General features: G+C 41.8%; 1 protein-coding gene across 1 annotated transcript in view; it reads left to right on the top strand.

The window, feature by feature from the left end:
* Positions 1 to 13,692, top strand: part of LOC115156297 (low-density lipoprotein receptor-related protein 1B-like) — a 575,728-nt gene that overhangs the window by 548,760 nt on the left and 13,276 nt on the right. Inside the window, exons 80-85 of the mRNA XM_029703749.1 lie at positions 971 to 1,087; positions 1,740 to 1,913; positions 5,242 to 5,367; positions 7,279 to 7,443; positions 10,266 to 10,427; positions 11,317 to 11,491. Of these exons, the coding sequence (XP_029559609.1) occupies positions 971 to 1,087; positions 1,740 to 1,913; positions 5,242 to 5,367; positions 7,279 to 7,443; positions 10,266 to 10,427; positions 11,317 to 11,491 (919 nt within the window). The remainder of the gene's footprint in view (positions 1 to 970; positions 1,088 to 1,739; positions 1,914 to 5,241; positions 5,368 to 7,278; positions 7,444 to 10,265; positions 10,428 to 11,316; positions 11,492 to 13,692) is intronic.

Below are 13,692 nucleotides of genomic sequence, written 5' to 3' on the forward strand. Positions count from 1 at the left end.
AGATGTGATGTTGTAGACTAGCCTAGTTCCAGATCTGTCTGTGCAGTCTTGTTAAAGGCAATGACTGTAGGAGTTGGTAAGTCAGCAAATACCGATCTGGGACCAGGCTAGTTGTAGACTAGAGGATAAAGCTGTTTAAAATAAGGCCATGAAAAAAGTTCATGAATGTCTCTGACAGACCAAACCTATTGTTATGGTCCTGGGGGAGACACTTGGTGCTGATCTAGTTTTTAAAGATGGTTTGGCCTCCTTTAATATCAGGGACCCATGAACTGTCCCAGTCAAGGTAGGGGGAATTCACAACCTGTGTAAAAACGCACACCCATTTAATCACCATGGCAACTTGGGTATTTTATCCAGGCAAACACATGATAGAAATACATAGTAGATTTAACACCAAAAACCTGTAATAAAAAATAAATAAAAAAATATGCTGGTATATGCAGTACCAGTCAAAAGTTTAGACACATCTGGTGTGTCTAAACTCTACTCATTCAAGGGTTTTTCTTAGTTTTTACTATTTTCTACATTGTATAATAATAGTGAAGACATCAAAACTATGGAATAACACATATGGAATCATGTAGTAACCAAAAAAGTGTTAAACAAATCCAAATGTATTTATATTTGAGATTCTTCAAAGTAACCACCCTTTGTCTTGATGACAGTTTTGCACAAACTTTTGACTGGTACTGTATATATCCTGTAGCATGATTCCATTTAAATGTCAATGACTTTCTCTCGGCTGCGTAGGAAGTGAGGTACCAAAAGGAAATAGATGAAATAACTGTCAGTTTATGCAGTCTATCTGCAGTTTATATGGAATGTTGACAGCTGCAATCCATGCAGTTGTGTTCAAATATTTCAAGAACATTGTTTATAATCTGAATGCTCTCAGAATGAAGGCATCTATATTGATCTTTACAAAATTCATGAGGAAAATAAAGCTCGTTTTCTCATCCTCCCCCAGGTCTGGCCATCGATTACTTCAACCAACGTTTGTACTGGGCTGATCCTGAGCTCTCCGAGATAGGCAGTGTGAGATTGGATGGGTCGGACCCTCTGGTTGCAATCAGGGACAGACACGGTAACACCACCCCGAGAACAAAACAAAGATTTACTTTCCAAGCACATACTAGTTACTGATGTGATCGTTGTTTAATTTCCTCTACATTTTATCAACAGATTGCTACAATAACAGAGTGTGTGCGTTTTTTTTGGGGGGGGGGGGTAGTGGCCGTGGCCAATGGCACAGTCTACCACCAACATGTTTAGAGGCCCTCTTGGCCACAGAGACAGCATTTTGTTCTTTTAAAGTAAATTTCCTGCAATTCTATACATTTTGTCATGGGGAGGAGAGAAAATTACGTTTTCAAGCTATTCCTGCAATTTTACATATTTTGCCAATGCTTATGCCGTGTTTGCATGCTATCTGAGGGACTCATACATTATAACAAAATCAAAAGGGGCTCCATGACATGACAATTTTTATTATCCCTGACTGTCTAGTTTTTATTTTGGTGATTGTTAGTTCTCAAAGGAAACTATATAGCTCCATTATCTTTTCTACATACTTTATATTTGGTTTTAGTCATTTAAGTTTGCACTGAAAACCTTTTACCATCCCAAATAGGATTTTCTAACAAACATATATATTATTTTATTTTTTCAAACTGTGTTCATGGTCATATGCTTCTTTCCACCCTGCCTTCATTCTGTTTCCATGGCTGTGTTCACAGGAATATCCCAGCCGTACAGGATTGACATATTTGAAGACTACATCTACGGGACTGGGCTAAAACATGAAGTCTTCAGAGTTCACAAGTATGGCAAACAGCCTGTGGAGTTTCTCCACTTGGGTCTCGAGAAAACTACCAATGTCCTGATCTCCCACCGATACAAGCAGCAAGATGGTAAATATATCATATCTACTGCTGTGTTTCAATGGGTATTTTACTGAATAAAAATAAGGGTCATGGGTTAATAAGGGTCATGGGTAATGCAGGGAAATTCTGAGGGTCATGTGCATAGTGAAAGTACCATTTGAATAGGCTTCAAGCTTAAATGGGGGCGGCATGTAGCCTAGTGGTTAGAGAATTGGACGTGTAACTGAAAGGTTGCAAGATCAAATCCCCGAACTGACAAGGTGAAAATCTGTTGTTCTGCCCCTGAACAAGGCAGTCAACGCACTGTTCCTAGGCCATCATTGAAAATAAGAATTTGTTCTTAACTGATTTGCCTAGTTAAATAAAGGTAAAAAATGGAAGCATAATAAGGGCAACTAACATGATATTACAGTAACATGCCTTGTCCATTGCTATTTTGGTTAGTTATTATTGGCTTATTTCACTGTAGAGCCTCCAGCCCTGCTCAATATGCCTCAGCTAACTCTCTTGTCCCACTTCCCACACATGCGGTGACCTCACCTGGTTTAATTGATGTCTCTAGAGACAATACCTCTCTCATCGTCACTCAATGCCTAGGTTTACCTCCACTGTATTCACATCCTACCATACCTTTGTCTGTACATTATGCATTAAATCTATTCTACCGCGCCCAGAAACCTGCTCCTTTTACTCTCTCGCCTTTAGCCATAACCTTATCCTACTCCTCCTCTGGTGATGTAGAGGTTAATCCAGGCCCTGCAGTGCCTAGCTCCACTCTCATTCCCCAGGCGCTCTCATTTGTTGACTTCTGTAACCTTAAAAGCCTTGGTTTCACATACTACCCACCACTGCGACCTGTATGCTCTCCTTGGCTGGCCCTCGCTTCATATTCGTTGCCAAACCCACTGGCTCCAGGTCATCTATAAGTCTTTGCTAGGTAAAGCCCCGCCTTATCTCAACTCACTGGTCACCATAGCAGTGCGCTGCAGCCGTAGCACGCGCTGCACCCGCAGCACGCGCTGCAGCAGGTATATTTCACTGGTTAACCCCAAAGCCAATTCCTCCTTTGGCCGCCTTTTCCATTCCAGTTCTCTGCTGCCAATGACTGGAAAGAATTGCAAAAATCACTTAAGCTTGAGACTCATATCTCCCTCACTAACTTTAAGCAGCTTCTGTCAGAGCAGCTCACAGATCACTGGACCCTTACATATCCCATCTGTAAATAGCCCATCCAACTACCTCATCCCCATACTGTATTTATTTATTTATTTTGCTCCTTTGCACCCCAGTATCTCTACTTGCACATTCATCTTCTGCACATCTATCACTCCAGTGTTTAATTGCTATATTGTAATTACTTCGCTGAGTCATCTCATCTCCCATGTTAGGAGCAATCAAACAAATATATCCTTCATTCTCTATCTCTCCACTTCTCTTTTCACTGTAGCTCTCGGTTGCTATTTGTTATCTGTATCGTGTTTAGAGTTGTGGAGCGTCAGACACTAAAGGGCAGCTGAAGCGTCCCCCAAAGACTCATTAGTCCAGCTTCTGCTGCTGCTCTCTGTTTATTATCTATGCATCGTCATTTTACCTCTATCTACATGTATATATTACCTCAATTACCTTGACTAACCTGTGCCCCTGCACATTTACTCTGTACCGGTACCCCCTGTATATAGCCTCGCTACTGCTATTTTATTGGTGCTTTTTAATCATTTGTTATTTTTCTATTTTCTATTTTAATTTTTTATTTTATTTATGTTTTACTTCAGCTTATTTTAGTAAATACTTTCTTGACACTTATTTGTCTTAAAACTGCATTGTTGGTTAAGGACCTGTTGTATTCGGCGCATGTGAAAAATAAAATGAGATTTGATTTATGTAGCCTATTCTTTGGGCAGCAGAAGTTACAGCACAGCTAGCAGAACAGGAAGACAAGGAATGTTACATACTGACCAGACCGCACGTGGGCTGATTTTGTCCCCCCACACCAGACGCGATCAGGACACGCAGGTTGAAATATCAAAACAAACTCTGAACCAATTATATTAATTTGGGGACAGGTCCAAAAGCATTAAACATTTATGGCAATTTAGCTAGCTAGCTTGCTGTTGCTAGCTAATTTCTAATGGGATCTAAACATTGGGTTGCTATTTTACCTGAAATGCACAATTTCCTCTACTCCGACAATTAATCCACAGATGAAAAACTGAATTTGATTCTAGTCATCTCTCCTTCCTTCAGGCTTCTTCTTCTTCTTTGGACTTTAAATGGCGGTTGGCAAGCAACTATAAGGTGCATTGTCACAACCGACTGGCATGTGGTCCTCAGTTCATCTTTCAATCACCCACGTGGGTAAATGTGCCTAAAATCCAGTGAGGAGATGGGAGAGGCAGGACTTGCAGCGTGTCGAGCGTTACAAATAGAATCAAGTTCTATTTTAGTGCCTGACTATGCAATGATTGAATAACATACGTGTACATTTATTTTGCAAAGCACGCGACGCGTCCGGGTCTGGTCAGCATGTTGCTGTTGTTTTGATGTCTTCAGCAGAACACATGGACACCCTATTATTTCGCTAGCTTTGAACCACGATGATCCCTATCACCCCAAACACAGTAAATTGGTGTAATTGGAGAACTGTGTTTTTTTGTTGTTATTATTGAAAACCCAACGCTTCCATTGACTTATTGGAGGAATATGGCAGCATGCAGCTGATGTGGTGCATATCAAAGTAGTGTTCACTAACAAGAAAGGAAAGGGGGATACCTAGTCAGTTGTGCAATTGAATGCATTCAACTGAAATGTGTCTTCCGCATTTAACTCAACCCCTCTGAATCAGAGAGGTGCGAGGTGCAGCCTTAATCGAAATCTATGTCATCGGCGCACAGGTATAGTAGTGCTTTGGGACCAGGAATTGAGTGGAATATGGACCATATTTCTTGTTGATTCTGAATTGAAATACATTTGTGCACAGTATGAACTAAATCCATAATGTTTAGCCTCTTCCCTGTCTGTTTGCCTCAGAATGGAGCAATAGTAATAAAGGAGTGGATGTTTTTTATTTGACGGCGTGTATTGAAGCGTCGGCTTGAATGATAAATCGTCTTGGCATTTTAATAGTTTTATTTAACTAGGAAGTGAGTTAAGAACAAATTGTTATTTACAGTGACGGCCTACCCCAGCCAAACCCGGTCAATGCTGGGCCAATTGTGAGCCGCCCTATGGGACTCCCAATCACGGGCGGATGTTATACAGCCTGTATTTGAACCAGGGACTGTAGTGGCGCCTCTTGCACTGAGATGCAGTGCCTTAGACCACTGCGCCACTCGGTTTGCCTCTTGTCTTTCTGCAGCGGTCAACCCGTGCCTGAGAATGAACTGTGACTTCATGTGTCTACTGAACCCAACGGGCGCCACCTGCACCTGTCCAGAAGGGAAGGTACTGGTCAACGGCTCCTGCAGTGATGTCAACGTCTCAGGTAAGCTCGTTAAGACCCCTGCTTAGACCTCACCTACTGCCTGCAAATGTAATTTCACTTCTAAAACTGCTACAATAGCAAGACCCAGCTGAGAAGGAACTTGGCCAAGTAAAATCTTTCTGAATCGCTCAGCATTTTGTGTACAGTCGTGTCCAAAAGTTTTGAGAATGACACAAATATACATTTTCACAAAGTCTGCTGCCTCAGTTTGTATGATGGCAATTTGCATATACTCCAGAATGTTATGAAGAGTGAACAGATGAATTGCAATTAATTGCAAAGTCCCTCTTTGTCATGCAAATGAACTGAATCCCCCAAAAACATTTCCACTGCATTTCAGCCCTGCCACAAAAGCACCAGCTGACATCATGTCAGTGATTCTCTCGTTAACCCAGGTGTGAGTGTTGACGAGGACAAGACTGGAGATCACTCTGTCATGCTGATTGAGTTCGAATAACAGACTGGAAGCTTCAAAAGGAGGGTGGTGCTTGGAATCATTGTTCTTCCTCTGTCAAACATAGTTACCTGCAAGGAAACACATGCCGTCATCATTGCTTTGCCCAAAAAGGGCTTCACAGGCAAGGATATTGCTGCCAGTAAGATTGCACCTAAATCAACCATTTATCGGATCATCAAGAACTTCAAGGAGAGCGGTTCAATTGTTGGGAAGAAGGCTTCAGGGAGCCCAAGAAAGTCCAGCAAGCGCCAGGACGTCTCCTAAAGTTGATTCAGCTGCAGGATCGCGGTACCACCAGTACAGAGCTTGCTCAGGAATGGCAGCAGGCAGGTGTGAGTGCATCTGCACACACAGTGAGGCGAAGACTTATGGAGGATGGCCTGGTGTCAAGAAGGGCAGCAAAGAAGCCACTTCTCTCCAGGAAAAACAACAGGGACAGACTGATATTCTGCAAAAGGTACAGGGATTGGACTGCTGAGGACTGGGGTAAAGTCATTTTCTCGGATGAATTCCCTTTCCGATTGTTTGGGGCATCCGGAAAACAGCTTGTCCGGAGAAGACAAGGTGAGCGCTACCATCAGTCCTGTGTCATGCCAACAGTAAAGCATCCTGAGACCATTCATGTGTGGGGTTGCTTCTCAGCCAAGGGAGTGGGCTCACTCACAATTTTGCCTAAGAACACGAATTTTGCCTAAGAACATGAATAAAGAATGGTACCAACACATCCTTCGAGAGCAACTTCTCCCAACCATCCAGGAACAGTTTGGTGACAAACAATGCATTTTCCAGCATGATGGAGCACCTTGCCATAAGGCAAAAGTGATAACTAAGTGGCTCGGGGAACAAAACATCGATATTTTGGGTCCATGGCCAGGAAACTCCCCAGACCTTAATCCCATTGAGAACTTGTTGTCAATCCTCAAGAGGTGGGTGGACAAACAAAACCCCACAAATTCTGACAAACTCCAAGCATTGATTATGCAAGAATGGACTGCCATCAGTCAGGATGTGGCCCAGAAGTTAATTGACAGCATGCCAGGGCAGATTGCAGAGGTCTTGAAAAAGAAGGGTCAACACTGCAAATATTGACTCTGCATCAACTTCATGTAATTGTCAATAAAAGCCTTTGACACTTATGAAATGCTTGTAATTATACTTCACTATTCCATAGTAACATCTGACGGAAATATCTAAAGACACTGAAGCAGCAAACTTTGTGGAAATTAATATTTGTGTCATTCTCAAAACTATTGGCCACGACTGTACTTCAAAAGAAGACTTGAAATTATAGCATAAGATGACATGCTTGTGCAATATCAACCTCTTTTTACTGGCCCAGGGCTAAATTCATGTCTCTGTAGACACTGATCATATTCATAGTTTACAAATAAAAGGTACTTCAAAAACAAGATCATCATAATGAACATACTGTACGGTGTCTTGATGTGTTGAAGGCGAGCTGTGTCGGCCACCGTGTGAGAACGGCGGGCGCTGCCTTGCCAATGAGAAAGGGGACTGGCGCTGCTACTGCTGGCCTGACTTTTCTGGAGAACGCTGTGAGGTCAATCACTGCAACGACTACTGCCTCAATGCAGGCACTTGCATGGGCTCACCGCTGGGTGAGTCTGCTGTTAAAATCCATATATTGATTGGTGGATGGCTGGATTGATTGATCATGCGATTGACATAAGGTGTTATGTGCCCAGGTGTCTTTACTAATACGTTGTTAAGTTGAAGAACTCTCTAGGTTGTTCGGAGTGAGCAATATCTGAAGATGCTTGTGCTGCAGTATTACAACATTGATTGATTTATTTTGGTAGTATAAGCATGAAGCATATTAGGCTTTGTGTACACAGGCAGCCCAATTATGATCTTCTTTTGACAAATCAGGTCAGCTCTGAAAAAGATCTGATGTGAAAAGATGTGATGTGTCAAAGGACCAATTAGTGGAAGAGTTATCATATTTGAGCTGCCTGTGTAAACGCAGCCCTAGAGTCAAGACATTTTAAAAACTGAACTGATCATGTGTCATATTGTTTGCCACTCATCCTGTCTAACATGGATAAACTAAAATAGTGCAGAACACTTGAGTTTTACTTTATGTCTCTTTGCTACATAATGCATGCAAGAGGGCAATTATTCACAACATCTCAGTCTCTTACCACTGATGGACTGTGTGGACTCACAAGAGATATTACCCATAGAGATAGATACATTTGGGTTACTGTGGTTTCCTGACCGTTAATCAAATAAATAATACATGTTGTGAAGGTTTGTGTAAATGTTAAATCGCTTCATGGATTGCAAGAAAGGCATTTCACTGTACTTGTGCATGTGACATTAAAACTTGAAACCAAAAAATGCCGAAAGTCCATTTTAGAGAGTGTGCTAAATATAATACCTGAATGTTGAACGCTGACATGAATAACATAAATACGGTGATTGAACAGTTGTAATGCTCCTGTCATGACTGGGGTAGATACAGTGCATTCAGAAAGTATTCAGACGCCTTGACTTTTTCCACATTTTGTTACGTTACAGCCTTATTCTAAAATTGATTAAATCTATTTTTCCCCTCATCAATCTACACACAATACCCCAAAATGACAAAGAAAAAAATGTTTTTTAGAAATTTGTGCAAATGTATTAAAAATGTAAATATGACATTTACATAAGTATTCAGACCCTTTACTCTGTACTTTGTTGAAGCACCTTTGACAGTGATTACAGCTTCGAGTCTTTTTGGGTATGACTCTATAAGCTTGGCACACTTGCATTTGGTGAGTTTCTCCCATTCTTCTCTGCAGATCCTCTCAAGCTCTGTCAGGTTGGATGGGAAGCGTCGCTGCACAGGTATTTTCAGGTTTCTCCAGAGATGTTCGATCGGGTTCAAGTCCGGGCTCTGGCTGGGCCACTCAAGCACATTCAGAGACTTGTCCCGAAGCCATTCCTGCATTGTCTTGGCTGTGTGCTTAGGGTTGTTGTTCTGTTGGAAGGTGAACTTTCGCCCAATCTGAGGTCCTGAGCGCTCTGGGGCAGGTTTTCATCAAGGATCTCTCTGTACTTTGCTCCTTTCATTTTTCCCTCGATCCTAGTCTTCCAGTCTCTGCCGCTATAAAATATCCCCACAGCATGATGCTGCCACCACCATGCTTCACCGTAGGGATGGTGCAAAGTTTTCCTCCAAATGTGACGCTTGGCATTCAGGCCAAAGGCTCATCAGACCAGAGAATCTTGTTTATCATGATCTGAGAGTCCTTTGAGTTCCTTTTGCCAAACTCAATTGAATTTACCACAAGTGGACTCCAATCAATTATGGGATTATTGTGTGTAGATCGATGAGGTAAAAATGAAATGAAATCTTTTTTAGAATAAGGCTCTAACGTAACAAAATGTGGAAAAAGTCAAGGCGTCTGAATTCTTTCCGAATGCACTGCACAGTATTTAGACACTGGTCTACGACTTTTGAGTTTAATCTTTTAGTCTGGAAGTGAAATGTTTCCCCTTTAAACATATGTTCTCATCACCTCGTAATAAATGTGTCATCTTTCATTAAATACTTTATCTTGCAACAGTCTGGCCATTCTATTCACAATATCTAAGTACACTCTTGCCCAGGGGGAATGAAGACCAGCTATTTGACAGTTTAGGAATAATATGTTGAAAACATGATCTCAGTCAATTGACTTCAAGCTGTCAGTCTTTTGTATTATGACAGCAGTATTTGTCTAGTGAGCTTGACAGGTGCGTGAAATGTGTTTCAGTGATATGCAATAACTTATTCATATGTGAGTGAAGCAAAGTGAGTATCGCAGCAGGATTTTAAATTATTTGGAGAGTTGCAGGCAAGTTTTGTTCTTTCTTTGTTGACGATCAGTCTTATTTTGTGCTTGGTTCACTAGCCCAGTCAGTGCTCTGTGTTATATGTCCAATGCAGTCAAAGAGGAGTGAAAAAAAGTGATGGGATATTTGTTCTGCTGCTGGGCATACAGGCACTGACTGTTCGGTCTGTTTATTCATGCTTTGCGACTGACTGATTTTTCATAAAGTAAGAGGTTTCACTGTGTTGAGCAGGCATGGGGAGTATTGCTCTTAACGAGCAATGGAAGCTGAGCTTGGGAGAGCTTACTGTCAAATGTTTTTCCTCAAGTACCCCAGTTTGGTGATAAGGAGAACAGGCCTCACTGGAGGCAGACACTGTTATCAATTAAAGGACTGGAAATATTTCAATTATATCTCTCTGACCTCCAGGGACCTTGTGTTATTAAGAATCCGCTATCTTTGGTTTTTCGGCTACTTGATACTCAGCTTTGGGAACAAGAACACACAGCCTTAAAAACACTTGAGTTGATAACCATGCACATAATTGTCAGCCAAACTTCTCTTCTCTCCCCCTTTCTCCCACCCTCTCCTTCCTCTGTCCTCTCCTCTCTCCCTCCAGGCAAGCCAACGTGTCGGTGCCCTGTAGGGTTTACAGGTCCATTTTGTGAGAAACGGGTGTGTGATAACCACTGTCTGAATGGTGGTACCTGTGATGTCAGCTTAGGGAACCAGCCGGTGTGCCGCTGCATGGCAGAGTATACTGGAGACCGCTGTCTTTACCGTGAGTAAAGGGATCCAATTGCATATTGACTCTTGGAGTTGCCCAATGTTTCTTGTGGTGATCCTCTATAGCTTTGTTTGTAGAGCATGGCTCTTGCAATGCCAGGATAGTGGGTTTGATTTCTGGGACCACCCATACATAAAAAATGTATGCATGCATTACTGTAGCTCGCTTAAGATAAAAGTGTCTGCTAAATGGCATCTATTGTATTGATGTCAAAATATATCTTGGGGAGGGCCACATTTATATTGCAAGTGGTATGGAGAGCCTCTGATTTGTTATGAGGGGAACAGCCCCCCCCCCCTCCCTCCTTAGTCACACTCTCTAGAAATCAGAAATATTTTCAGTTTTTCATATTTAAGGTTCCAACAACAACAAGAAAGTCAAAAAAATAAACCTGTTTGTTTTTACCAGAAAGGACAATTCCTTCTTAGCTACAAATACCACGTTTGGGCGAGAGAGTAATTATAAATGCCCCTCTAAACAACGTCTGGGGGTTTCTGTGCTGCACTGATAAATATGTCCTTCTCTTATGTAGGCTTTGTCATTATAAATTGTGAGGAAAACAATTTCAACTGACACTATTAGTGCATTCCAACTGTTACTTGCCCAAGGGGTGATACGTTTTCATCTATGGATGAGATGCCATTTGTTGCAGATAATTAAGTCTCATTAAAAGCCTGTAAAATTCTAATCAAACCAGCTAAAACTATGCTCCGTTTCCTCATTATGAAATGCACCTCTCTCTCTACTTTTCTCTCTCTCTCTCCCTCTGTTTTTTTCTCTCTCAATATCTCTCCCTCTCTCTATCTCCCTGTCTCTGTCTATCTATCTTATTCTCTCTCTCCATGTCTCTTTCTCTTTCCTCTGTTCTTTCTCTCATCTGCAGACATCTGCCACCACTACTGTGTAAACTCCAAGGCCTGTACATTGTCCAGTAGTGGCCATGTAGAGTGTGTGTGTCCGGTCAGATACGAGGGAAACAAATGTGAGGTGGATAAGTGCCTGAGGTGCCATGGAGCACCTTGCCTCATCAACGATGATACAGCAGATGTGGTCTGCAAGTGAGTTACAACATTGCTTTATATTCTGTGTTGGGTTAACACCTTACACAGTAAAACCAAGTGATTAGTATCTGCACACATAAATATACTCTCTTCTGTTACACTTTTTACATGTGTCAAGGCATTTCAAATGTAATTTCGGAACATAAACACCAGAACATGTTTATTTTCTGTAACATTTTTTAAACACATGAACACGTTTATTCAGCACAAGTTGTTAAGGTTTAAACACTGGGGGTGTTGTTTTAACAGGATGTGAAGATGTATTAGCATATTTCCCAGTATGCTTTTCAAGTGAATGTGAGAGACACAGTACGCACCCATGACTGTGTTTGATAGTGACAGAGAGATAGTTGTTGCATTCAGTAGGTTCTATTTCACAAGTCTTCACCAAGTGTATGCTTAAGTAGTTGTTCCAATTAAAAGTAAACCAACATACTGTGCTTTTATAAAGTATTTAGACTCCTTGACTTTTTCCACATTTTCTTAAATTACAGCCTTTTTCTAAAATGAAAAAAACATCAATAATCTACATGCAATAACCCATAATGACAAAGCAAAAAAAGGTTTTAACATTTTGGGGCAAATTTATTACAAATAAAAAACAGAAATACTTTATTTCCTTAAGTATTCAGAACCTTTTGCTATGAGACTTGAAATTGAGCTCATTGCATCCTGTTATCCATTGATCATCCTTAAGATGTTTCTACAACTTCATTGGAGTCCACCTGTGGTAAATCCAGTTGAATGGACATTATTTGAAAAGGCACTCACCTGTCTATATAAGGTCCCACAGTTGACAGTGCATGTCAGAGCAAAAACCAAGCCATGAGATCGAAGGAATTGTCAGTAGAACTCCGAGACAGGATTGTGTCGAGGCACAGATCTGGAAAGGGTACCAAAAAATGTCTGCAGAGTTGAAGGTCCCCAAGAATATAGTGGCCTCCATCATTCTTAAATGGAAGAAGTTTGGAACCACCAAAAACCACCCGGCCAAACTGAGCAATCGGGTGAGAAGGGCCTTGGTCAGGGAGGTGACCAAGAACCTGATGTTCACTCTTACAGAGCTCCAGAGAGCCTCTGTGGAGATGGGAGAACCTTCCAGAAGGACAACTATCTCTGCAGCACTCCACCAATCAGGCCTTTATGGTAGTGACCAGACGGATGCCACTCCTCAGTAAAAGGCACGACAGCCCGCTTGGAGTTTACCAAAAGTCACCTAAAGACTCTCAGACTATGAGAAACAAGATTCTCTGGTCTGATGAAAACAAGATTGAACTCTTTGTCCTGAATGCCAAATGTCACGCCTGGAGGAAACCTGGAACCATCCCTACAGTGAAGCATGGTGGTGGCAGCATCATTCTGTGGGGATGTTTTTTAGCGGCGGGGACTGGGAGACCAGTTAGGATCGAGGCAAAGATGAACGAAGCAAAGTACAGAGAGATCCTTGATCAAATCAAATCAAATGTTACTTGTCACATGCGCCAAATACAACAGGTGTAGACCTTACTGTGAAATGCTTACTTACAAACCCTTAACCAAGAATGCAGTTCAAGAAATAGAGTTAAGAAAATATTTACTAAATAAACTCAAATTAACCAAAACAGTAACACAATAAAATTACAATAACGAGGCAAAATACAGTGGGTACCGGTACAGAGTCAAGGGGTAAAGTGACTATGCATAGATAATAAACTGCGAGTACACACTACCCTCTGTAGCGCCGTATGGTTGGATGCCGAGCAGTTGCTATACCAGGTGGGGATTCAACCAGTCAGGATGCTCTCGATGGTGCAGCTGTAGAACTTTTTCAGGATCTGGGGACCCATGACAAATCTTTTCAGTCTCCAGAGGGGCAAAAGCTGTTGTTGTGTCCTCTTCACGACTGTCTTGGTGTGTTTGGACCATAATAGTTTGTTGGTGATGTGGACACCAAGGAACTTGAAACTCTCGACCCACTCCACTACAGCCCTGTCCATGTTAATGGGGGCTTGTTCGGCCCTCCTTTTCTTGTAGTCCGCAATCAGTTCCTTTGTCTTGCTCACATTGAGGGAGAGGTTATTGTCCTGGCACCATTCTGCCAGGTTTCTGGCCTCCTCCCTATAGGCTGTCACATCATTGACGGTGATCAGGCCTACCACTGTTGTATCGTCAGCAAACTTAATGATGTTGTTGGAGTCGTGCTTGGCCATGCAGTCGTC

Source organism: Salmo trutta, chromosome 20, assembly GCF_901001165.1.
Source record: "Salmo trutta chromosome 20, fSalTru1.1, whole genome shotgun sequence".
In the NCBI taxonomy this organism is placed as follows: Eukaryota; Metazoa; Chordata; class Actinopteri; order Salmoniformes; family Salmonidae; genus Salmo; species Salmo trutta.